This window comes from Peromyscus maniculatus, chromosome 8 (genome assembly GCF_049852395.1).
Source record: "Peromyscus maniculatus bairdii isolate BWxNUB_F1_BW_parent chromosome 8, HU_Pman_BW_mat_3.1, whole genome shotgun sequence".
Taxonomy (NCBI): Eukaryota; Metazoa; Chordata; class Mammalia; order Rodentia; family Cricetidae; genus Peromyscus; species Peromyscus maniculatus.
Window position 1 is genome coordinate 43,111,745 of NC_134859.1, and position 26,364 is coordinate 43,138,108.

Consider the following 26,364-nt stretch of genomic DNA (forward strand, 5'->3'; position numbering starts at 1 on the left):
GTGTGGACTAATCACTATTTGGACATATACATTTGAAGTATTTGGATAACAACCTCAGGAAAGACGTCCTTCCCTCAGGTCCATCCGTTTCTTCTCCTTTTAGTGCTGGAATCAGATATCTCCCTTAGCCACATTCAAGGACTTACAGGAATAACAGTCCAAACTACCACATAATAAGTCTCCTGAATTAAGGTAAATTCCACATGGAGACACTGCCTAGGTCAGGTGGACCTTAAGTAATAGCTTTGCACAATTTAGCTCGGACCCTCCTTTTCTTACAGCCTTACTAACTTTATAGATCTCTAACTCCTTTAGGAATATTTAGATAACCTTCTGCGCTGACAGCTGTGCACAGCCAGAACCCCAGTTCAAGCCTCCCTGTAATTATCATCATTAGCAGCATCCAGCCAGGTCCATCCCCAGATGGAGGAAAGTACCTTATCAGAGATACCTCTGTACTCTCTAAAACAGATATAAGCATCCAGACTATCAGTTTAAGGCCTGGTGGATGTGCTAATTAAGCTTAACTTTATCCTTCCCAAAGTCTAATCTCTAGTTTTAGATCCACCCTTAACAATTAACTCAGAACTAAAGGGTTCCAACTTACAGGCACATCTAGCTGTGATGGAAGCTGCCTAGCCAAGTTGCCTAGCGACGGAGCACACTTGCCAGAAATGGCGGGAGCAGAGATAGCTTGGAGAGATAAGGGCCAAAGGGATAAAAAGGCAGTTGTATTTTCAGAGAGCAACTTGACAGAGAAGAGAAGAGAATGGAAGAACTAGATGGGTAAGAATTGGAGAGGAACATATTGAGATGGGAAGAACTAGATTGAAGGGTTAGACTAGAGTACTAGAGGAACGAAATGGAAGATGAGGAAGAGCCAGATGGGGAAGAACAAGACGAGATGGAGAACAAGATGAGAAAGAAGGAGATGGGAGAGGAGCTAAGATGGGAAGGAACTAGATGGATGAGAACCTAGATGGGGTGGAACTAAGATGAAGGAATTAAGATAGAACTTAGAGAGGACAGCAGATAAATGTAGAGAGAAATCAGGCAAGAAAGCAACTAGGCATGAGAGCAGAATAGAAGCTGTGTAGAGAGAGAACTGACTCAGAAGAATAAAGTGTATGGACTAAGGAGTTTCATGTATATAGATTCATTTCTTTTTATCAAAGATTAATTTTCAGCTGGTTGTAGATTCTTTCTGGACCCTGGGAGGGGACTATCAAGGGGCTGGACCCCCGTAGCCCCTGATAATAAAGTTTAGGTAGCCTTGGCACTAAACCCTCAGAAAACACTCACATTTTAAATCTCTAGTACATCTTAGCTCTTGGCATGGTGACATTAAGGTCCTAGAATAGTGTGACATCTGCAGAAGAGTCTAATGGGCTAATTAGACTCACCTGACTTGGAATCCTGTCACTGTGGAGAGTGGAGATTGTATAGGTCTAGTGCCAAGCTCTCTTGGACTGTCTTTAGTCTCTTGAGAGCCGGTCATTGCCTACTTCTGCATTTTACTTTACGTTAACACAAGAGTTGGCTCCCTACTGGAAAGAAGGAAGGGCATTGCTCATGGTGGACCATGAGCTAGGGAGTTAGCTCTAAAATGATAAATGTGATTATTAAATCAGGATTGATCAAGGAAACGTGGAAATTAAAGAATAAAACCGACCTTCAACTGAAGCAGATTACCTTTTGATCAAGGGTCTCTTCATGGAAACAGGGACGATGTGCATGTGCCTCAGGAGGCTTGAGAGTTTTATGAGCAGGGGGCATTCTGGGGGTAGAAAATCTTATCTGCCTGCTTGTTCTCTTGTAGCCTCAAAGCTGTAATTACCAATGGAGGTTGGTATGGCCTTATCAGGAGCAGTGGATGTTCCTCTAGAGGGAGGATTCCTTAGTTTATGATGCCACTCTATCTTGGACTCACTTATCGGGAGCTTCCTGGATCCTAGCAGCCTGCAGATGTCATCAGTGTGTCAACACTGCTGCCCTGAGTACCTTAACGCACCTTTAGGCTTTGGATCATTAGCCCTTTAATGCCCACATCATTCGACCACTCCCCTGCTGACCTCTCAGGTTGGGCTGAGGGGAGCATGCATCGGGTAAACGAACTCCTCACCGGTTCAGCCTGTAGTGCACTCAGAATGGCCAGTTTCAGTAAAGATTACTTCAGTCTCCACCCAGTTCCTGGTGGGGGAACTCTTAAGACCAGGGGGTAGGGCAGGACACCCCTTCCTAGAACCTGGCCTAGCACCACCAGCACTCAGGCACCTTTCCCCTTCTCCTTAAGAAGTCTCTGCTCCCTCTGCTCCCTCCTTGGCTGCATTGACTTACTCCTCTTGGGTGTAAGACAGTGAACCCAGAAGCCACTGGCCCGGGGTAACTTTGGTGACTTGATTGTTGGGTACCCTAGCACTCTGGACTAAGAGATTGCCCGGGATGGAGCCAAGGGTAACTTTGAGTTCCTGAGTCCCCTGTAAGCGACAGATAGAGTCTATCTCAATGGACTGCTGGAGTCTGTCTGCCTCTGCCTCATTTTATACTTAACTCCAGAGTGAATTCCAGGCCAGTATGGGCTCCTTAAGACTATGTCTCAAAAAATGCAAGCAAGCAAAATCCTTTTGTTATAATTTTACCATGTATTAAAGACTAATACTAGTGTAATGATGGGCTTGTTTGTATTCCACAATACAGTCCAAAGATATTCTAATTGACTCATGCTGGAGAATGATGGTAGGACAATAATAAAAGTGTTTTCTGACCAGGTAGTGGTGGCACATGCCTTCGATCACAGCACTTGGAAGGCAGAGGCAGGCAGATCTCTGTGAGTTCAAGACCAGCCTGGTCAACAGAGTGAGTTCCAAGAAAGCCAGGGCTATACAGAGAGACCCTGTCTCAAAAAACAAACAAAAGATGTTTTCTGTTACTAAACTTCCATTATGTCTGTAAGAATGTAAAATTTTTTCCCCTACAGTACAAACTGTTGTACCTAGAGTCCCCCAAAGACCACCAAGAGACCAAATCCGATGCAAAAGCAAAGAGCCTTTTTATTGTTGCGAGTTAACCCGGGTCTCTCTGTCCATCTGACGCAGCAGCAGAGCAGGAGAGACCCTGAGTAGCAATGAAGCAGGGATTCTATAATGGTTAGGGTAGGGGGTCTGGGGAATTCCAACTCTATGTAGTTACAAGCTCAGGACTGGTGCTTCCTGCAGGTTAGAGACGCTTGGCTTGAACTGACTGGAGAGTTGCAGCTGCAAGGCAACGGCCACCTCCTCTAGCAGTTTATGTCATCAGCAAACCATTTTCTCTAACAGTAAGACGTCCCCTTTCTTTCTTTCTTTCTTTCTTTCTTTCTTTCTTTCTTTCTTTCTTTCTTTCTTTCTTTCTTTCTTTCTTTCTTTCTTTTCTTCAAGACAGGGTTTCTCTGTGTTAGTTTTGGTGCCTGTCTCTCTTGCTTTGTAGCCCAGGCAGGCCTCGAACTCACAGAGATCCTCCTGGCTCTGCCTCCCGAGTGCTGGGATTAAAGGCGTGCGCCACCACCGCCCGGCTACATCCCATTTCTTATCTGCAGGAAACTTGCTCCCTCTGACAGCTATGGTATACAATCTATAACAGCAGAAAACTGTAGTGGGTAGCCATTCTAGCTTGGTTCTGGAAGTTCCAACCCCCATTGAGACTCTGGCAACTGTCACGCCTACGAGGCGGGGCGAGGGGAGGCGCCTGGGGACCCGAGAGGTGGATGGGCCAGCGCTCGCTCTGGGTGCTCTCTCCGTGCCGGAACGCTGACCGGTACAGATTGACTGTGCAGAGCTCCGGAGAACACCGCTGGACTGCACTACACCTTCCCCAGACCCTGCAACCTACCCATTACTTAATTTGTGAGTTACGCCATTAAATAAATATCCTTTTAACTACGTGGAGTGGCCAAAATAATTTCTCCAATAGAAAACATCCCATAGGACATAATTGGTGCTTTGTTTATTATGCCAGTTATGTTATATCGTATCCTTTAGGTTATGGCAGGAAATGTCTGGAACTTATTTTGTGTGGCTCCTAATTGTCTGGGTCTAGGGGCAAAGGGGCAGCGCGTCCTCTGGTGGTTGTTTGTTTGTTTGTTTAAGAACAGTTTATCCAAGGGCCCCCTGCCTGACCCTTCCCTAAGATGGCTGCAACCCTGTCATCCTCTCACAAACACTGCAATTCCCAACAGCTGATAGCCTCAGTTCCAGCCCCAAGTGTTTCAATGTCACTTGCAATGTCGCGTGATGACTTGCTCAATGCAGAGTGACAGGTGTGCTTTCAGAGCCATGGCTTCAGTCAGATTCCTGAGGGAGGGTACTAGTCTTCTCGTATCCAGTTGGGAAGGCATCTAGCCATCCCTTGAGAGTGTCAACAAATGTTTGAATCCCTTAAAGGAAGAACTGCATGTTGTCTGTTTGCCAGTCATTGGTGGTTACTGCCCCTGAGGTTGGGATGGAGCCATGAAGGGAGGGGTCTGGACCCCCAGGATCATTCACAACATAGGAAATTTGGTCAATGGTTTTACAAAGACTTGTGCCACTGAACACTTGTTTGCAAGTGTGGTATAACCATGCAGTTCCGTAATGATTGGGGAGGGTAGAGAGGTAGAGGTGATCTGGCTGGCAAATGTGCATGGGAGATCTGGCCCCACCCCTCATCTGCCATAAAGTGGAGTGGTCAAGGGAGAAAAGACCTCCCCTCTCCTCTTCCCCTCTCTGCTGTGGGTGGGAGATCTGGCCCTGAGGTCATGAGATTGAGAGAGCTGGCACTGTCCCTCACCAGCTGCAGCACCCAGGAGAGCTGGCCCTGCACCTCACCAGGGCAGCACAGTAGAGCTGACCCAGTTGGCAGAGACACAGGTGAGCCGGCCCTGAGGGCATGAGAGCTGACCCCCCCCCATGTCTGCCATGTGGTGGCACGGGTGAGGGAAAGGTGCCCTCCCCCTCCTCACCTGCAGCAAGTGGGAGAGCTGGCCCAGGGTCATAAGAGTGGGAGAGCTAGCCCTGTTCCTCGCCGGCTACAACACACAGGAGAGCGGGTTCTACACATCGCCTGGCCATCACAGTAGAGCTGACCCCTGTTGGCAGGGACGCAGGTGAGCCAGCCCTGAGGGCATGAGAGCTCATCCCCCTCCCCCATATACCTCTTAGAGGAATCAGAGAGCAGACCCTGCCTCACACCTGGGCTCACAGTGGAGCGGACACTGGTCCTGTGAGTGGGGTGAACTGGACCTGAGGGTCCCAAGAGCAGGAGAACTGGCCGACTCCTTGCTGTCGGCTAAATTGGGTGAGCTAGCCTGGGCAGTGATGGAGAGCTCACCTGGGTGGTGATGATAAAGGAAAGCTGGAGGGCTGACCAACCCAGCTGCCACCCTGGCCCAGAACCAGGGCTGAGTTGACCCATCCCAGCATCCACCTCATCTGTGAACTGCTGGAGCATGTGAAAGTGCTGGACCTGTAGATCCAAAACTTCAGGATCTTCACGACACAGGGAAATCACAGGATAGCCAAGAAGAGCCCCAGTCTGTTACCGATGGTGTAGCAGACGCCAGAGGCTTCGGATCAGACCGATAACTCATAGCAATGAACACCTACAAGTAAAGATGTATGGACTAAAGGGTACACTGTGGAACTCGCTGGGCCACACTACAGCTTCCACACTGAAAATTTTGTTTGGTTGGTTAGTTGGTTGGTTTTCAGTTTTTCTTTTAAATTTGGTTTTGTTTTTTGGGGAGAGGTTGCAAGGGCAGAGAGTGGATGCAAGTGGTCTGGGGGATGAGTAGGATCTGGATGCATGATGTGAAATTCACAAAGAATTGATAAAAAGGAAAAAAAAAGGAAAAGAAAAAAAACCCTCCTATCTTAAGTCTAACCGTGGACAGTGTTTTCTCTGCCTTGGACCTGAGTTGGAGCTTAACAACTAATTGGTAATTCCAGTGTAGCGAGCTTTATCTCCCGGCCAGCGGTCCTTCAGTTATCCAGTGACGCTGTTCAGAGAGACTGCCACACGGCACAGAACCTTAGACAAACACCAGTTCATCTGCTGGGGGACATGAAAGGTGCAGGAGGTTTGTGGAACATTGGCCCTTGGCGGGCTAGCTACCTTTGATAGAATTTTTTAGAATTTTTTATTTCTTTTCTCACAGGACTGACCTCCAGGCCAGCTTACCACAAACGACATGGTCTTTCTCCCCACTTTCCTCCATCCTTGTCCTCTCCAGGCTGCTGCTAGATTTATAACTTGTCGATCCTAGGGTTTTTCTTTAAGACTCACGTAAATTGTCCCTGAGCTTCCATTTGAGCCCTTTTTGTTGTTTGTTTGTTTGTTTTTTGGTTTTTGGTTTTTCGAGACAGGGTTTCTCTGTGTAGTTTTGGTACCTGTCCTGGATCTCGCTCTGTAGACCAGACTAGCCTCGAACTCACAGAGATCCGCCTGGCTCTGCCTCCCGAATGCTGGGATTAAAGGCGTGCGCCACCTCTGCCCGGTGAGCCCATTCTTTTATCAATGAGACCAAGAACCCCAAGAGTGGATCTTGTTTCCTGGGTATCATATGGTGGCTCCTTCCTGGCTCCCCACTTTTTGTCCTGTTTTTAAATTCTTTACTAGGTGGGTAAATGAGCTTTTCCCTGCATCCCCAGGTGACATCAGAACTTCCTGCTGTGGACCTGTGGGCCCATGACCACAGTGTCCTTGCTATGTATGGAGGCACAATGAGGTTCCCACGGCATGGGCCCCTACAGTCCTGGGGCTAGGGGCACAGCGTGAGAGGAAAGCTCTGTAGATGCTACAAAAATGCTGCAAACCATAGCAGTTAAAACGGTGTCTGCTGGGGTGAAGCTCTTTGGTGAGGCCCAGGAGCCTGGGGACCACTTTCAGAGGACCTTGGAGAGAAGAGAGCTCAGACTGCCCCCACCCCCTGCTCAGGGCCTTAGGAGCAAAGCTTCCGCTGATGAAAACATGGAGAGCTAAGGGAAATTTAGGTGCAAATAAACCCTCTTCCTGGTTCAGGCTCCAGAAAAAAAAAACAAAAAACTGGACATACAGATGTACTGACACACAAGCTCCAGCAGAGGGCGCCAAGAGCTAGAAATTCCACTGGGCAAAATTGAGACTTCGATTTTCTGTTTTTTAATTTTTATTAATTTTATCCAGAGAGGGTGGCGTGTGCCACCTTTCTTTTTACCTCATTTTTTTCTTATTCTTTTCTTTTTCGTTGAAGCTAAATGCACAGCACAAGACAAACCACTTTGGCACTTAGGGCATTCACACTGTATTCCAACTAGCACCTGTATCTAATTTGAAAATATTTTCAGTGCCTTGAAATTCCAAAACCATAAGCGATCCAGTAATTCCACACCCACTTTCATCCTCCTCCTTCATCAAACCATTTAGCTGAATTCCTACTGGACGCAGCCTTTTATGGCCTTGGGCTGAACCTTCACAGTTGAGGCAGGGGCTGGGTGTCACAAAGCCCTCAGGGTTCCAGCTAGAGCCTCTGGGCCAGGCATCATCCTGGCTGGCATAGTGCACGCAGGCCTGGGCCAACAGCAAAAGGGGTTGTGCTCTGAGTCTGCATCCTGTGGGCCTGGGGGAAGCAGCTGCGGACCTCCTGGAGTGTGGATGGTGGACTCCTGAAATCCCGGCATTTGAGAGATGGAGTTAGCAGGATCAGGAAAAACTCTTAAAAAAAACTTAAACAAATGATTATAATAATGGATTTATTTTTAACGGGTATATTAAAATTATACATAGTTATGGAGTACTTGTGATGTTTTGATAATGTACACATGTGTAACATCTAAATCAGGGCAAACATCTGTTTTCTCAAATGTCTATCATCTCTTTTTAAAAATTTTTTATTTATTGGCGCACGCCTTTAATCCCAGCACTCGGGAGGCAGAGCCAGGAAAGGCGCAAAGCTACACAGAGAAACCCTGTCTCGAAAAAAAAAATTATTTATAATATTTTTATTTTTACATACTAACCACAGATCCATCTCTCATCCCTCCTCCCACTCCCCCTCTCAGCCTCCCCTCTCCTCAGCCCATCTCCCATCCCCTCCTCCAAAAGGGTAAGGCCTCCCATGGGGAGTCAGCAAAGCCTGGTACATTTATTCCAGGCAGGAGCAAGCCCCTCCCCACTGCATCAAGACTGAGCAAGGTGTCCCACCATAGGTAATGGGCTCCAGAAAGCCAGCTCATGTACCAGGGATAGATCCTGATCCTACTGCCAGGGACCCTCAAACAGACCAAGCTACACAACTGTCTCCCGTATGCAGAAGGCCTAGTCAGGTTCCACAGCTGTTGGTCTAATGTTCGTGAGTTCCTATGAGCTGGTTCAGTTGTCTCTGTAGATTTCCCCATCATGATCTTGACCCCCCCCTTGCTCATATAATCCCTCTTCCCTCTCTTCGACCGGACTCCTGGAGCTCGGCCTGGTGCTTGACTGTGGATCTCTGCATCTGTTTCAATTTGTTACTCGGTGAAGGCTCTATGATGACAATTAGGGTATTCACCAATTACCAGGGTAAGCCAGTTCAGGCACCCTCTCCACTATTGCTAGTAGTCTAATCTGGAGTCATCCTTGTGGATTCCTAGGAATTTCCCTAGCACCAGGTTTCTCCCTTACCCCATAATGTCTCCCTCTATCAAGATATCTCTTTCATTGCTCTCCCACTTTGCCCCTCTTCCAGCTCAACCATCCCATCCCCTCATGTTCTCTTCCTCCATCCTTTCCCCGCTAATGCCCTGCCTCCCACCCCCAGTTTACTAATGGCAATCTCATCTGTTTCCCCTTGCAAAGTCAATCCATGCGTCTCTCTTAGGGTCCTCCTTGTTTCCTAGGTTCTCTGGAGCTGTGGGTTATCATCTGCTTATCCTTTGCTTTACATCTAGTGTCCACTTATGAGTGAGTACATACAATGTTTGTATTTCTGAGTCTGGGTTATCTCACTCAGGATGATATTTTCTAGTTCCATCCATTTGCCTGCAAATTTCATGAGGTCATTGTTTTTTACAGCTGAGTAATACTCCATTGTGTATATGCACCACATTTTCTTTATCCATTCATTAGTTGAGAGGCATCTAGGTTGTTTCCAGGTTCTGGCTATTATGAGTAATCTCAATGGCTGAAAGACGGTTAAGGAATTGCCCAACATCCTTAGCCATCAGGGAAATGCAAATCAAAACGACTCTGAGATAACATCTTACACCTGTCAGAATGGCTAAGATCAAAAACACTGAAGACAGCTTATGTTGAAGAGGATGTGGAGCAAGGGGAACACTCCTCCACTGTTGGTGGGAGTACAAACATGCTCAGCCACTTTGGAAATCAGTATGGTGACTTCTCAGAAAATTGGGAATCTATCTACCTCAAGACCAAATGATACCACTCTTGGGCATATACCCAAGGGATGCTCAGTCATACCACAAGGATGCTTGCTCAACTATGTCATATCTCTTTTTAAAAGGAAATTTTATTTATTATAAATTATATGTATGTGTGGGTGAGTGCCAGTATCCACAGAGGCTAGAGGTGTTGGATGCCCTGGAGCTGGAGTTACAGGCAGTTGTGAGCAACCCACGGTGCATCTTAGGAACCTTCCTTGGATCGTCTGGAAGAGCAGCAAGTATTCTTAACCACTGAGCCAACTCTCCAGCCCTTATCCTACTGTTGCTACCTGTAACCAGTATAGACCCTCTGTGCATTAGCTGGCCAGAGCTTCTTGCTGCTGTTTAACTCTTAATTCAGCATCCACTCTTCACCCTGTCTCCCCTCTTCTGTCTCTAAACTCTGCTCACCACCATTCTACTCTCGACCTCTCAAGAGAGATCAACATTTTAGCTTCCATGAATGAGTGGGATGGTGCTGTACTCATCTTTCTGTACCTGGCTCATTTTACTTAACATAATAATCTCCAGTTCTGCCCCTATTGCTGCAAAAGACAGACCTCCCTCTTTTCTGTGGTTGCAGAGTTCCCCACTGCCTATCCATTCATCCTTCAATGGAGTGGGTTTATTTAATTTTTCTTGGCTGTCAAGAATAGGGCTGCAATGGATGTGGAGTGCATCTGTCATTTTTACATACTGGTGTAATTTCCTTCGCGTATATACTCAGTGGTAGGAAGCTTCATATGGTCGTTTTATTTCCAGTTGTTTGAGGGATCTCAGCACTCCATCATGGCCGCTCAGGAGCTCGCTCTAGACTTGTAGAGTGTAAGTCCTCCTTCCTGACAAGTGAGAGGAAGTTTCAGCTGGCATTGTGGCCTAGCTGGCACAATTCACGTTTTCGTGTGGTGCCCCCTCATGTTTATACATAAAATAACTTGTTTACCAGAGGGCGTGCCCCCAAGGAGGCATCCTGGGAAGGACTTAGGGCTGGACTTTCTCAATAGCTCCAGAGCACCTAAGTGTCCCTGACCATCTGCTGAATTCAAGTGAGCACTCCTTTTTGCACAGAGCCAGGTGGCCCTGCCTGGCAGCTCTTTTCTTACCCAAAGCTTCCAGGAACACCAGACCTTTAAGTCAATAAGAAGGAAGAGTGGGACAAATTTAGCCTGGCCCAGTACCTCACTCAAATGACAGGTATAAGCGTCCAGGACCTTACCGTGATGGGGGACAGGGAAGAGATGAGGAAGGATTTGGCCTGGATTTCTGGATAGGAGTCTCCGTAGTCAATGCCAGAATCAGGCTACTTTCAATACCAAGATCACAACGTTCCTAAAAGCAGGGGAGCTGGCGTGGCTGCTCCGAAGGTCTCAATAACCAGAGAACTTTATCTGAATCCCCAGAGCCTACAACTGGCTGGGATCCCAGCACTGACAGTCTATGTCATCCCCTTGGGCTCCTGATGGCCCTGACCTGGCCCAGCTGCCACCCTCCTGCAGGCCACCTCCCCTCATCTCCATGCCTGCCCTTATCCCCTGTTACCAGTGCCCTTATCTTCTAGGCTCAGTACAGCTGGTCGTGCCCCTTAGGAAGATTTTTTTTTTCTCTGTTGCAACTTCCCTAAAGGTAAGAGCTGGTTATTTTCCGACGGCAGTAACGGGACTCAACAGAAGCTGGTGAGTTTGTCTATTCTTCGATTTCTAGCACCCCCCTCCCATCACCCCTGGGAGACAGGCAGGCTCATTTGGATTGTGCCCTGCCTGGAATTTTCAGGGAACCAAACCAATTCCCTCAGAGTCATCAGAAGCCGTCCTGGAAAGCAGGCAGCAGGCTCAGAGGTAGGTAAGCGTTTTCTCCTTTAATAGCACTTTTCAGTGTTTTAGTTTGGACCTCTCCCCATACTCAATGGGCAGGGAGACTCCTAGGCAAGAACCAAAACACCCTTGCCGACACGAAATACTACATGTGACGGGCAGTCTAAGGCTGTACCAGGAAGGACCTCTTAGGGCTGACTGCTCTGCTTATTCTCTAAACTTATTCCAAAACTTATTCTCTAAACAGATTATACTAACTACCCTAAATGACTGCGTTTTGAGGGGCACCCCTCCCTGCCAAAGAGGAAGCTGTATCCTCTAACCCCAGCTGGAGAAGTTCTTTCAAGGCAATTGGACAGTGGTGGGTGTTACAGGATCCTGATGACTTGAGATTTGCCTATTGGAGCTGGTTTTTCTCCATGTGCCTGCAAAGGGCAGGGGCTTGGATAAAAACCCACCCAAGAGTGGGCGGTCAGGGGCAGCTCACTCACACACAGGGCCATCTGCAGACTCCTGAGGATGGAGTCTGTGGGAAACAACACCTTCTCTAGGACTCAGAACTCAGGTCGTGTGTGAATGAGCAGCTTTCTCTCCTAAGCTATTTTTCCTCTCTCCTGTTAGACTCCTAGCCTCTCTTTCATCATGTCTGGGGTGTGTCTAATCCTATCTGTCCCCAGTAGGGATGTCAAGGCCACACCGTGGAGATGCTACTCTGCCAAGCTTCTTGGTCACCTTCATTTTCCTGCAGCTCCTGCCTGCTGGAAACGGTAGGACAACCGCCCCTTCCGGACCCTGGGGGTGCCCAGAGTCAAGCTGAGGTCTCCAACTAGGGCTCAAGACTAGGGGAACCCTCATGCCCTCAAAGGGGAAAGTAGGTACAGGGGGAGCCCCTGCCTCCTGCATGGGACCTAACCTAGCCCTTCCGTTTGCATCTCTAAGGAAAATCAGATTTCTGTGTCCTTGGACCTCCTGACCCACTTCTGGCCCTGGTTGGGCAAGACAAAGAGTTGCCTTGCAAACTGTCACCCAACATCAGTGCGGAGGGCATGGAGCTGAGGTGGTACAGGGACCAGCCCTCTCCAGCTGTGCATGTGCACAAGGATGGGGAGGATGTGTATGAAGAGCAGATGGAGGACTACAGGGGAAGGACGACGTTCGTCGGCAGCCACATGGTCAGAGGAGAGGTCGCTGTGAGGATACGCAACGTCACCGTGTCTGATAACGGGACTTATCACTGCGTCTTCAAGGAGCACACGTCCCACAGCCAGGCCACCCTGTGGTTGAAGGTGGCAGGTGAGGGCTGATGTGGGGGTCTTTCCTTTCGCTTGGGGGCTTCTGTCAGCACCAGCCCCAATTCCAGACCGTGGCTTCCAGAGCCCCGAGTTCTAGAGCTGGAGAAGCTTTGGCGACAGCTACTTCAAGGCAAAACTCTCTTCCCACAGGCTCTGTGCACCGTGTCCCCAGGATGTAGTTCTGAACAGAGGGCTGTTTCCCATCTGCCTTCCCTTCATCACACTACCAGAAAGAGAGCACACAGAGTGGGGGTTCTGGGGGGCGTTGAGGCATGGCAACAGCTGGGATGTGGAAAGATAGAGCCTGAGATGGAGAGTCAGAGAGACAGGAAGACGGAGCGAGCAAGAAACAGATTGAAAAATAATGTCAAAGAAAAACAGAGGGAAGACAGGAACGCAGAGAGAAATAACAAAGAGACACAGGAAGAGAGACAGGGAGGGAGAGGCTGGAACAGATGGGGATGAAACAGAAAAAGAGACTGAGATTATTTGGGGACATGGAGAAGTTTCCTTTGTTCTTTGTGGTCACACAGACCCCAACTCCTTCCTTTTCCCACACTTAGTGGGAAACTTTGTTTTTCCCATTAACCCTCCCCTGCTTCGCTTGACTGTTTTATTAGGAATCACAATGCTGTATGAGTGATGTAACAGCACAGATGGGTGATATAGAGAGAGAGTCACAGAACCCACTGAACACCTGCAAGACGCCCGCCCCCTCATGGAAGCAACTGTAGTTACAGGATCTGAGCTGATGTCTCTTCCTTCAGGGCTGGGCTCATCACCCAGAATCCATGTGACTGGCACCCAGGACAAAAGCATTCGGGCAGAGTGTACCTCATCAGGCTGGTTCCCAGAGCCTAAGGTGGAGTGGCTGGACCTCAGAGGAGAGCCAGTGCCGGCTGAGACTCACTTCTCAGCCTCAGCCAGCACCGGCCTCTTCGCCGTGGTGTCCACTGTGACTCCCCAGGACAGGGCTGTGGAGGGCCTGACTTGCTCCATCTCCAACCCCCTCCTCCCCGAGAAGAAGGTGGCTGAGACTTACCTGCCTGGTGAGTACCTGTTCAGTTCTGCCATCAAAGCCACTAGCATAGGAGTCCAGGCCCTGAGCACCAGGGATGTTTGGAGAAAGCTGTGGGGGCAGAGCCAGGGAAGACCCTGCCTGCAGCCTGCCCAAGGGGGTCACGGGGATGTCGGTTTCCAAGATGAAACAGTGATAGAGTTGCAGGGAGATCTACCAGGGAAGCAAGAAAGTTACATCCTGATACTGGTTGTTGTTGTTGTTGTTTTAATAAATTTTTTTTAAAGAGAAGTTTTAGTTCATGGCAAATTTAATCAAAAAAGCGCATAGATTATCTTTTCTTTAAAAAAAAGCTATTTCTCTTATCTTATGTGTATGAGTGTTTCACTGAGTGTGTGTAAGTGTACTGTGTGTGTGCAGTTCCCTTGGAACTGGAGTTACAGAAGATTGTGAGCCACCACGTGGGTACTGAAAATGGGACCTGGGTCCTCTGGAAGGGCAGCCACGCTCTTAACCACTGAAATGTCTCCCCAGCCCCTGGATTTTCTACATAGTTCATCTCATAGCCATAACTCTCCCATGTATAAAAATCCAGAAAGGGAATGTCACAGGGATGAACAGGCAGAGACCCACCAGGGTGAGCAAGAATGTGGGACTCCGTGGTACTGGCTGTTCTGGGATGTGGACATAGGAGAATGGCGTCTGTCCACCTGTACTGCATGCCGCCCCCGAGTCCCCTACCCTCCCTAGTCACACCCTTTCTTCCACCTGCACCTGGAGACCCCTGGCCTTTCTTCTTCTTTGAATGGTTTTGCCTTTCTCCAGTGTTTCATAGTTGAAATCACACCAAATGCGTGCTTCTCAGGCTGGCTTCTTTCCGTTAGTGATGCGCATTTAAGCGTTTTCTGTGATTGTCCTTTGCCTGATCTCTTAGCTACTGTTCTATTGCTGTAAGGAGATACCATGACCAAGACATCTTACAGAAAAAAAAAAGGCATTTAATTGTTTACCATTTCAGAGGGTGAGTCCTTTGTCAACATGGCAGGCACCATGGTGGCAGGCAGGCAGACGTGGTGCTGGAGAAGCAGCTGAGAGCTCACATCTGATCCTGAAGTTGCAGGCTGAGAGAGAGACACTGGGCCTCGTGTGGGCTTTTGAAAACCTCAGCCCATCCCCAGCGACACACCTCCTCCAAAAAAGGCCACATCTCCCAATCCTTCTCGATCAGTTCCACTAACTAGGGACCAAGCATTCAAATGCAGGATCCTACTGGAGTCATTCTCTTTCACACTACCACACTTAATAAATCATTTATTTTGAGGGCTGAGTAACTATTCTACTGGTTAGAACAGTTAATTTATCTATTTATCTACTAAAGGATATGTTTAGCTTTTCATTTAAAGTTTTGTTTCTTTAAAAACGTGTTTTTTGACTTTTTGAAAAAGGATATCACTATGTAATCCTGGCTGTCCTGGAACTCACAATATAGGCCAAGCCGATCTTGAACTCACAGAGATCTGCCTGCCTCTGCCTCCTAAGTGCTAGAATTAAAGGCATTTGCTACCATGCCTGACAGAAGTTTTATTTCTAAATGATGTTAAACTTACAGTTTAATTCTGCAAAATTACATGGTTTGCAAAAATAGTAAGTCTCTGCACCACTTGCCCAGATTCACATTTTGAATCTTTTGCTACATTTTAATTGACTTGGTTTTCTTTTTCTACAAATAGCATATCTAATATCTATATCTTACCCATATGGCCATGCATATGCAACCTCCTCAGTCCACTCTCCCTCGACTCATACCATACTTTGTCCTGGGCTCCTGGGCCATGGACAGGTGTGTGTTGTTAGCAGTCCCAGACAGACAATGGAAGCCCATGGTCAGGGTAGGCAGGTTCTGTGTCTGGTGAGGGCTGTTCCATAGTACAAAGATCTTCTTGCAATGTCTTTGTGTGGGGGAAGGGCCAGGACCTCTCTGAGGTACTTTTTATAAGGGCATTGATCCTGGTAATGAAGCCCCACCCTTAGGACTTCCCTACCTCCCACAGCCTACCTGCACCATCCTCTAAGAGGCTGGGATTTCAATGTTTTGGGGGACACCAACAGGCAGGCTATAGCACTGTGTATCAGAAGAGATCTCATTTTTTTCTGAACCTTTTTTAGAAAGGTCTGTGAATACTGTGTCCCTTGAGTCTGGAATGTTGTAGTGTGTGTGTGTGTGTGTGTGTGTGTGTGTGTGTGTGTGTGTGTGTGTGTGTAGCAAAGACAGTCCTGTTATTCTTGATGCCCTGGAATCCTCTTAGCTGCCCTGTTCAGAAGGCCTCCGTCCACGGAGAGGGGACCAGCTCTGCCTCTGATCCTCACGGCACTGGGGCTTGTCACAGCAGCAATTGCCTGTGCCTTTGGGAGGTCGCACAAAGAGGATAAAAGTGAGGAAGAAGAAGCGGAAACAGGAACCAGTGCTGAGGCTGAGCCCTCCCACGGTGAGTGAGCCCTGACCCTCACACCAGGGACCTGGATGTCAAACTCTGGCCCGAGGCTTGTATCATCCAACACAGCAGGAATGGAATGACCAGTGGGGATTTTGGCTCTGGAATTTCCCAACCACAACCCACCCAGAGGAAACCCTTCATCACTGAGAGATTCCTTGCTCAGTTATTCTTCACAAGATAACTCTGGGCAGTCTACAGGGCCTCTTTCAGGGAAATGAATAGACAGGAGCTGGAAGCTTGGGCTTGTCATTTTTCTACTACTGAAACAAAATGCCTGAGGCTCGGTCATGTGTAAAGGAATGTTTATTTAGCTCTCATTTGGGTGTCTAAATGTCCAAGATCAGGTGGTCCATGTGGTGAGGGCTGTGTCAAATTATGGTAGATAGCAAGACAGAATAAGCAAAAGATTTGGGGATCAAGGTCACATGGGAACCAGCCAGGGTCCCCAGAGAACTAAAGATGTTCCCATGAGGTCATTACCTCAGAGGAGGCGCCACCTCTTAAGAGCTCCCCCACCTCCCACTGTTCACACTGAGGGCCAGGCTTCTAACCAGCAAACCTTGAGGATACGTGCCAATCACACGCAGCCCACAGAAAAGCCCGCATCTGGAGTACTGGCTATGGGGTGTGGGTGGGAAATTTCAAGTCTTCTGTCTGCTGGAGGTGGGCTCTGTGTCTGTGTCAGTTTCTCTGTCTCTGTCTCTTCCACACAGAGCCTGGGCCTCTGAGCTGAGTTTAGTACACAGTGGGAGCCATCTCGGGCTGTGCTCACACCTCCTCAAGAATCTTGTGTTCCTCCCTCTCTCGCTGCTTGGAGGAATAACAAAAAACAGTTTAAATGGGGACAATGGGGACAGTAACAGATCTCTAGAAGTAGAAGGGAAACCTTCATGTAGGAGACAAACCTTGGCTCCCTCATCCATGCAGGGCCAAGACAGCAAAAGCCCCCACGTCTGATACTTTTTCTGTCTCCACAGCCAGCCTGTCCCTGGACCCTGAAACCGGGAGCCCCAAACTCATGGTGTCTGAAGACCGGAAAAGTGTGAAGCGGTTGTTATTTGACCAGGACTTGTCTCCCAGTTCCAAAAGATTTGACCAAGACCCCTGCATCCTGGCCCAAGAGCGGTTTGATGCAGGGAGACATTACTGGGAAGTAGAGGTCGGGGGCAGGCGGGCCTGGATTCTGGGTGTGTGTCTGGAAAGTTTGGGACGGGAAGGAAGGATCCCCAAGTCACCTCAGCATGGCCTCTGGGCACTGGAGTTTTACAAGAAGAAACTCCAGGCCCTCTCCTACCCCAGGACCCGCCTGTCTCCTCCGCAACCCCTCTGGCGTGTGGGTATCTTCTTAGACTTTGAGGCAGGAGAAATCTCCTTTCACAATGCAGCCGACGGCTCCCAGATCTATGTGTTCTCTGGGCTGTCTTTTTCTGGTCCCTTACAGCCATTCTTCTGCCTCTGGACCCATGACCCCAGACCCCTAACCATCTGCTCAGTGGTCAGAGAGGCAGAAGAAGACACAGAATCCTCTGGAGGTCCTTGATCTCCCTGGGGATTCCCGAGACATCCCTAGGAAAGAGAGGCTCCTGCCTTCTTGTCCACCCTGGCTCCTGGTACTATTTATTGCATTCCTGTGTAGAAATAAGGCAAGATACCAGGGGTTAGATATGCTGCCTTTGCCAAATTTCTGTGCTGAATGCTGACACCACACCCAGCCCAGGATTTCTGAAGGTGTTGTAGTTTGGAGATGAGGCATTGAAAGAGGGTAAGGTTAAAGAAAGACATTGATGTACCTTAGCCCCATAAAGCTGGTGTTCTTAAAAGAGGGGGAGATCAGGACACATACATACCCTGTGGGGACTCAGAGAGGTGCCACTCACTAGCTAAGGAGACCAGCAGCATCTCCGATGTCTAGCTTCTGGGACTTAGAAAGTGGTTCCTGCCGAGTGAGAATCGCGTGACTCTCCTGTGCTGAGGTACTTTGTTATGGCTGGCCTCCCTCAGCGAGGAAGACTATACAATAAGCACAGCAGGGCTGTTTTTGTCGTGTTCTTAGAGGCATGTGTGGAATGCCCAGCTCAGTGGTGGGTTGTGCTCTGGCTGTGTGATAACTGGATCTTACCCTCCTCTTCCTCACTCTTCCTCCATCTTGTTCATCTTTCTTTTTCCTTCCTCCCTGCCTTCCTCTCCCTCCTCCCCACCTTCTCCCTTCTCTTTCTTCCTGTTAAATGATTTTTATTTTTAATGGTGTGTGTGTGTGTGTGTGTGTGTGTGTGTGTGTGTGTGTGTGTGTGTGTCCTGGAACTGTAGTTATAACAGTTGGGAGCTGACAGATGAGGAACAAAACTCAGGTTTTGAGTTTTGCAAGAGCAGCCAGGGTTCTTGGTCCTAGAAGCATCTCTCCAGCCTTCTCCCTTCTCTCTCTTTTCCCACTCCTCCAATCTCTTTCTACCTTAAATCAATCTCTCTCTCTCTCTCTCTCTCTCTCTCTCTCTCTCTCTCTCTCTCTCTCTCTCTCCTCCCTCCCTCCCTCACTATGACAGACTAGTTTCCAGCCACACAAAGGCAAAGATCTGAAGATTGCTAAGGCTTTGGTCAGAGTCCAGCGAGGACAGTATTGACAGAGAAAAGAAGCGGGGTGCTAATGGACACTTGGGAACACAGGAGATAAAGCTAGACCACGGGAACCAGCTCTCGGCTACCTGAGGTTCTTCCACTCCGAGACTTCGGGCAGAAGGGAGAGCAGAGCCCAGGGACTGGGGTGCTGCTCCGCTTGTTCCAAGGGTGCTGAGAAAATGCAGTCTGTCCAGTGCTGTGAGGCTGGAAGCCCCAAGAGAAACACAGAGTCACACTGTCCCCCAGACCCAAGCAGGGATCTGTTGGTGGGATCTATGTGGCATTCAGGATTCTGCTCCAGGGAGACTGGGACTTAAGGTTAAGTGCTCTGGCCTAAAAGCCATGAAGGACTCTTCCCTCCTCTGGAGACCAGAAATTGAACTGAAGTGTTGGCAGGGTTGGCTTCTCTGGGAAGCCTTGGGAAATCTACTCCAGGCCTCCCTCCCAGTGTGTGGTGGCGTCTAGCCCTCCTTGGCGGGCAGGAGCATGCTCCCCCTGTCACAGTCTGGCCAGAGCCTCTCTGTGTTTCTCTTTAAAATCTTTCTCTTAGGCACACTTACCCATGTCAGAGCCCACTTTAACACAGGCTGACTCCACCCTTTTGTAACTTGATTGCATCTGCAAAGACCCCTTTCTCCAAATGATCCTAGTCACAGGTGTGTGGGGTTTGGACTCCCGCATTTCTGGGGGGACACTCAACCTACCATACTGGCTGAGTGGTGGGCATACCCTTTTACATTGGAATGCCTCCTCAGAAGGAGGAGATCATTGTCCATAAGGGCTGTCACAGTTATTCGTGTTTCAGAGAGACAAGGTCCTCAGACACAGCTAAAGAACACCTAGTGTTTAGGGTTCACAGTCAAGAGCACAGCCGTGGTTAGTCTGTCTGTGGAGTAGCAAGGATATGTCACAAGCACAGGTGGCTCCTGAGCTGGACTTTGGAGAGAGGCTGGCATTTATAACCCTCTGCCTCCTGAGTGCTGGGTTAAAGGCATGAGCCACCACTGCCCAGCTATGTTTTTTTGTTTGTTTGTTTGTTTTGTTTTTTTAAGGATTTATCTATGTATTTTATGTATATGGGTGTTTTGTTTGAATATATGTCTGCACACCAGAAGGTGGTCCATGCCTTCAATCCCAGCACTAGGGAGCCAAAGGCAGGCAGATACCCGAGTTTGAGGCCAGCCTGGTCTACAGAGTGAGTTCCAGGACAGCTAGGGCTACACAGGGAAACCATGTCTCATTAAAAAAAATGTGTCTGTCTTCGTGTGTGTGTGTGTGTGTGTGTGTGTGTGTGTGTGTGTGTGTGTGTGTGTACCTGCAGAGGCTAGAATAGGGCACTGGGTACCTTGGAGCTGCAGTTAAGGCACTTGTGAACTGCCCCACACAGGGGCTGGAATCAGCACTCCTGTTCTTATGATGGAGTAGCAGGTCCTCTTGATTGCTAAACCATCTCTCCAGCCTCAAGCTTTCTTGTTTGAAGGGTGCAACATGGTGAACATTGGTTAAAGTGTACAATCAGTACTTTGTACAAGTATAAAGCAGTGCCATCAAGAGATCAGAGTCTTTTGCCACTAAAATTCCTCTGGATATTTTAGAACTTGATCCACACAGATGATTGCACTATAGGTAGCCACTGACCTATGAGTTTTTGTTCTGATTTCCCCTCTCTCATTTTTGGACTTAATTTGAAGTCAGTCCGTTTAAAGTGTGGAGCATTACTGATACCATTGAGTTGAGAACTTTCCTTTTCTTTTGTCCTCTTGGGCACATCTACATGATGAACTTTTACCTGTTCTGGAATTTAAAATAAATGGAATCATACTATCATTTTCTTGTCTTTCTTTACTTCTGCATTAGTTCATTTCCTATTGTCACAACCAAACACCTGTAGCTGGGAAACGTAAAATGTTTCTTGGCTGACATTTTTGGAGAGCACATGGGAAGACAAACTGATGAACCCCAAGTGGCTGCCCCCTCTACACCCTCCAGTTGTCTCTCCTCCTCTGTCTGGGTTTGTTGTTTTGTGTCAAGTTGTCAACTTGACACAGCTAGAGTTGTTATGGGAAGAGGGACCCAGATGAGGAACTGCTTTCCTCAGATTGCCTGTCAGACTGTAGAGAATGTAGAGCAGTGGTTCTCAACCTTCCTAACACTGCAACCCTTTACTGCAGTTCCTCACATTGTGGTGACCCCCGACCATAAGATTATTTTGTTGCTACTTCATAACTGTAATTTTGCTATGGTTATGAATTGTAATGTAAGTATATCTGACATGTAGGACATGTGATAAGTGACCACAGAGGGGTCAAGACCCACGTGTTGAGAACTGTTGTTGTAGAGGATTTTCATTGATGTATGTGGGAGGGCCCAGTGGGTGGTGCCATGCCTGAGCAGGTGGTCCGGGGTGCCATAAGAAAGCAGGCCGAGGAATCTAGTGAGCAGTGTTCACTCATGGCTTCTGCTTCAGTTCCTGCCTCCGGGTCTCTGCCCTGATTTCTCTTCCAGACGCAAGCTGAAATCTTTTCCTCCTCAAGTTGCTTTTGGTCATGATATTGTCACAGCTTTGTCAGACAGACAGAAAGGCCCGAGTTAACTCAAAACAATAAAAAGACTCTTTGCTTTTGCATTGGATTTGGTCTCTTGGTGGTCTTTGGGGGACTCTGGGTACAACAATGATACTTTATCACAGGAACTGAAAATTAACTAATCCAGCCACTGAACAGGGAGGCTGATTTCAGCTTCATGTTGATTTTTTATGAGACAGGATAACCAGGCTGGACTGAAACTCAGCTTCTGCCTCAGCCTTGGGAGTGCCAGTATTAGTTTAGGATTGAGCTTTTTGCTCACGATCTCCTGCCTGCTGTCCCTTGCTCCAACGTGGACATCCACATTGGTGAGCAGGGTTCTTCTTTAGCCATTGATAATTTCTTTAGTGCACTGTCATGGAGACTCCCAGAAATAGTATGTTACCAAGTCACTAGGCATCACTTTGTTGAATCCTGCTGGGACATTAACCACCATGGCTGGTTCGCCCAGGCTTCATGGAAAGGTAGGAGTCTATCTCTAAATGTCGGTGAACAAGCCCAGGGGACTCCCAAGGGGACCTTCCTCTATTCTGTCACTGTGAAGTCCTTCCCCATTCCACTCCCATATTTTCCCTTAATTACATTTTGTGTGCATGTGTGTGTGCTAAATCGAATGCGTATACACTGTGGCACACGTGAAGGTCAGAGGACAAGTTGTGGGAATTGGTTCTCTCCTTCCACAATGTGGGTTCCCAGGACTGAACTCACTCAAGTAGTCAGGCTTGGTAGTGAGTGCTTTTACCAGCTGAGCTTTCTCAACAACCTCCAATTCTCCCATTAAAATGCCCAGTGACTTCTGTATACATCTAGGTAGAGTTCAGGTCCCCCAAGTCTTTCCCTCCTGGGACGTCACCTTCCTGCTTAAAACTTGTGCTTACCCTTCACTGTCTGGTTTGATCACTGACAAAGGAAAACAGGAACTGAGCACCACTTAGCCCACATTTTAGGAGTCACTCATTTTAAGACTGTTCTGACCACCCGCTCCCCTACATGCTTATGGTGTCTTTTTCATGTCCCCCTTCATGTCTCTATGATTTACTGGCATGGGCAGCAACCATGTGAGGAAGATTCTAATGGATTTTCTCATTCTCGGGAGAACCATGAGTAAAACCATTGTGCCCACGGTAAGCTAGGGAAAGCATGTGTTTAAAGACCCAAGGATGGACTGTCAAGACGGGTGGGTGGGTAAAGGTGCTTGTCACCAAGCCTGATGACCTGAGTTCAGTCTCTGGGACCCTAGTCAGAGAAGGAGAGGACTCAATCCCAAGAGTTTTCCTCTGACCTCCACATGCTTGCCCATGGTGCATGCACCAAAAATAAAAAAAATGTAATTAAAAATGAAAGATGTCTTAGTTGTTGGTGTGATCTCCAGAATGACTTACCTAGAGCTTCATAAACTTCTGTTAATGAAGTCTGATGGGAAGCGGAATACTATTCAAAGTTATTGTGAGTATTGCTAAGATATAAGCACATTTTGGTCATTTTTGTTCATATATGTCTATACTCATCATCCAGGCTCTATTTTTTTCTGTTGTCACCAATTCATTGAGCTAAGATGTTTTGTGCACCATGTGCATGTAGTGCTCACAGAGGCCAGAAGAGGGCGCTGGAACCCCCGGAGCTGGAGTTACAGACTTGTGAAGCCTGACGAGAGTGTCACAAACCAAAATCCTGGTCCTCCGAAGAGCAGCCAGCACCCTTAACGCTTAGCTCTTAGCTCTTCCGTGACTAGCTATGAACCACAGTCAAAATAGTCTCAAAAATAATGGCCACAGTCTACATGGAAATATTGAGATTTCTGTAACATTTCTAAGAACTTTAGGTGCGGGTGAAAAGCGGCAGGCTGTTTGCTTCAGTCTCTCTCAATCTTCCTGAAACTTTGCAAATGGCTGGAAATGGGCTACAACTCAGATACCTTCATCAAGAGTAAGTATCAGTGTTAGTACGCAGAGCCAACTGTCCACCATGTTTTGTTTTTTCCTAATGCAGATGTAAATGAAATAGCAATGGAATCATGGTAGTATAACTTTCCCCAAGGAGGGCACCAGATTGAAGAGGCGGTGTTCAGCCAAGCACTTGTGGGGCCTCCATGTTTACCTTTGCTCTTGGTGGAAGCTGGGACGGTTAACCTAGGACTTAAATCAGGGAACCCCGCCCTGCTGGGATTGGCCTGCCTTGGCCCAGGTGATGAACCGCCATTGTGCTTTCAGGCCCTGTTGGTTATTTGGGGGTCAGGGAACTTGGGCTCTGTTCAAGCAGTGAGGTCATGGTCCACCACATTTTATATCCATAGATAACCCCGAAGGAGGTGGACAAAGCCTCAAGTGGGGTGTGGCTTTAGTCCATGAGACCCCCCTACACCTGGAAAGTGTGTATTGCCCAGAAAATTGGATGTTGGCCTTGAAAAGGAGTCAAAGCCAAACCCAAATGTAGATTAAAAGTATGCCTTTTCAAATTATTGCACTTTCGACGTGTATCAACGGTCGGGGGAAAACTAATTTTGAAGCACTTAGGAGCTATATCAAATGTGTAGATGGGTAGGTAAGTGCTGGAGCTGACCAGTAGTAAATACAGCTTGACAAGTACAGTAAAGGAGGTGGTGTGGGAGGAAGGGGGACCTAGGCAATTAATTGGCTTGTCACTGTCAACATCTCAATACGATTTTTTAAAATTCGTTTGAGACAGGGTCTCACTTTGTAGTACTGGCTGACCTAAGTCCTGGGGTCAAAGCTAGGGGCAGTGCCTCCCCCACTGAATCATCAAGCGAGCTGAACCTGTTTAGAATCCAAGAACGGTTTGAATGAACCGCAGCTGCTGGGTGTAGCGTGCCGCACTAGTAATACCTCTGCCAGGCCACCAGAGGGAGATTCCCCACTCCGGCCCATGTAGAAATGGCTATAAGGTCAGGAGTCCATTAAAGATTGTCCGTTAAGCTACCCAGCGATTCCGGTTAGTTCTGAAAAGAGGCTTTGGTATTCACTGACGGGCCCTGAGGGTGGACAAAACCTCTGTAGCTGGCAGCCTTGTGGCCGTCCCTGCATTGCTGAGTGCGGAGCTAGACACTGTCAGCTCCGCGGCTCAGGGACCTCCGCGCTGGAGGGGCAGAACCGCAGCAACACCTGAGTCACCAAAGCCCTAAGCGCGTTGGGAGGTTGGGCAGGCTGTAAGGGAGCAAGGTTCTCGTGGTCCACGTAGGCGGAGACAAAGGCAGGAAGCAGACCATCAGAACAAACGGCTTACAGCATTAACTCTCGGGCTCTGACAAACGGTCGGACCCTCGGGCACGCAAGGTAACCCGAAAGCCCCATTGGCTGCTCTGTGGAGACTTGTCCAATCAGAAGAGCTCAGGAAGTCACCTCATTTGCATATGACCAGAATTCTATGAGAGTGATGTTTTCCAGGCATTTATCTTCTTCCTTCCCTCGGAGATCCTTGCTTTTCCTCTTTGGGGACAGCTGTCCACAGAGGAGGAGTGCCCCTGGCCTCATGACACGTACTAATAAGATTTAGGAGTGTATATAACGGGCAGGGTGGGGAGCCGACCTGTATTTAGGAAAGGTAAAGCAGGCCTTAGCAATGGATGGGAGGCAAGACCCTTGATGATTGACTGAGCATGGCATTGACCTTCGGTCTGTAATCAGAGGCTACCATACACCCAGGAACCTCTTCCTCTGGCCGGAAAACGGAGACAGCCTCTTTGCACTTTCAGCTTGGTGGGGACCACGAGTTCAAAGTGAAACAACCCAGGGCAGCGTATCCTGAGATTTGCTCATGTCCTTTCAGGTTGTAGGACTGAGGCCAAGGAATGGAATTTCAGAACCCAGTCATCAGAATACCATTTATGAACGGAACCACAGGGACTCAGGTGCTGCCTGTGCAAAGGGGGGAAACAAATACTTATCCTGCTGCAACCCCACAGCTCATGCCCGATCCTTGGGGCAGCCTGTCCAAGCATCCCTTGCAGCTATTACAGCACATGTGTGCCTGCCCTTGCTTGCGCCCCACAAGCCCCCCAAATGCAATCTTGCTAAAAAACCAGACTACTTGTGTTGTGAGTTTAATCCTGGTTGGCTTGTGTGCTGTATCAATGGTGGTGTTTCAGCTACTATTTTTGCTTCTAAAGCCAGTACAGCCTTGTTTGTCTCCTAGAAATTCCTTAACAGTACACATTTTCATGAATGACAGTTAAACAGAGAATCTTTGTTTCAGCTCAATTATCTATCTCCAAGTCAAAATTCTCTTATGGAAATAAAGCACCTCATGTGGACATCAAGTGGCACAGAGCTCATGAAAGAGTCCCTTTCCCAGGACTTTTAGCTATCTTCTGGTTTTTCGGGGGCCTTTGCTTGAGAAAATGAGGTGGATGTGAGAATGGCCTTTGAACTGAGCTCCCTGTGGACAGGTGCAGCCAGCCCTCACTTAACTATGGTGATGAGGGCAGACCTTAGAGCCACAGCCACTTTTCACTGGGGAAGAAATGCCTGAGGTTTCACCCAGAACCTCACAAGAAGTCCCCAAAGGGAGTCAAGAATTTCAGCTGCAGTCTGCAGGGGGTTGCTGCCAGAGAAGCCCTGGATCAAGGCCCAACTAAATGACTTGCATGTTGGAATACAGTTGGCCTGTTCATGGGCTCCACATCTGTGGATTCAATTAGAGAGAGAAAAAAAAAAATACCAGAAACACACACACACACATACATGTCCCTTATCTAAAGCATATCCTATACTTTTGACCTCACCATTTCCCCCAAACTATATAAACTAGTTCATAGTATGGGTTCTATTAGACATTAGAAGTAATCTAAAGGTGGTTTATAGAACACTAGATGTTGTACGCAGGTTAGATGAGGACTCGCACAGGTACCTGAGCACCGCCCCGTGGACAGGCACTGAGGACACGTCCTCTTTATTAATCCACTGTATTGGCCTGTTTTCTAGTATGCACACTACTTGTAAGGCTCTTCACCAACTCTACTCAGCATGATAGTACTACTGCAGAAAAACCAAGCAAGGTCTGTCTGAAGTCGGCCTTAATCCTGGCTGTTTTTCCATATGGGGAAGGCCCTAGCAAAAAAAAAAAAAAAATACCTGCTGCTCCTCCCTGCTTTTGGTATATGGGGTGGGGGAATTCACAAGAT

At 48.1% G+C, this 26,364-nt stretch overlaps 1 protein-coding gene across 3 annotated transcripts; it reads left to right on the top strand.

The window, feature by feature from the left end:
- Positions 1 to 10,715: 10,715 nt before the first annotated feature.
- Btnl10 (Butyrophilin-like protein 10) lies at positions 10,716 to 24,481 on the top strand. 3 transcript variants are annotated; one of them, XM_076542414.1, is made up of 7 exons: positions 10,716 to 11,086; positions 11,184 to 11,248; positions 11,905 to 11,991; positions 12,164 to 12,517; positions 13,284 to 13,565; positions 15,841 to 16,020; positions 17,007 to 24,481. In XM_076542414.1, the coding sequence occupies exons 1-7, from the start codon at positions 10,851 to 10,853 to the stop codon at positions 17,567 to 17,569; spliced, it is 1,767 nt and encodes a 588-aa protein (XP_076398529.1). In that variant the 5' UTR covers positions 10,716 to 10,850; the 3' UTR covers positions 17,570 to 24,481. The 3 variants fall into 3 exon arrangements, with proteins under 3 accessions (XP_076398529.1, XP_076398530.1, XP_015845140.1); XM_076542415.1 differs by having other exon boundaries at positions 11,074 to 11,086; positions 11,184 to 11,252; XM_015989654.3 differs by lacking the exon at positions 10,716 to 11,086 and having other exon boundaries at positions 11,191 to 11,252; positions 11,902 to 11,991.
- Positions 24,482 to 26,364: the final 1,883 nt, after the last annotated feature.

Coding starts and splice junctions, on each gene's coding strand:
- Btnl10 (XM_076542414.1), top strand. CDS start 10,851: ATGTCATCCCCTTGGGCTCCTGATGGCCCTGACCTGGCCCAGCTGCCA. Junction 11,992..12,163: donor GCTCCTGCCTGCTGGAAACG/GTAGGACAACCG, acceptor TGCATCTCTAAG/GAAAATCAGATTTCTGTGTC. Junction 13,566..15,840: donor GGCTGAGACTTACCTGCCTG/GTGAGTACCTGT, acceptor GAATCCTCTTAG/CTGCCCTGTTCAGAAGGCCT.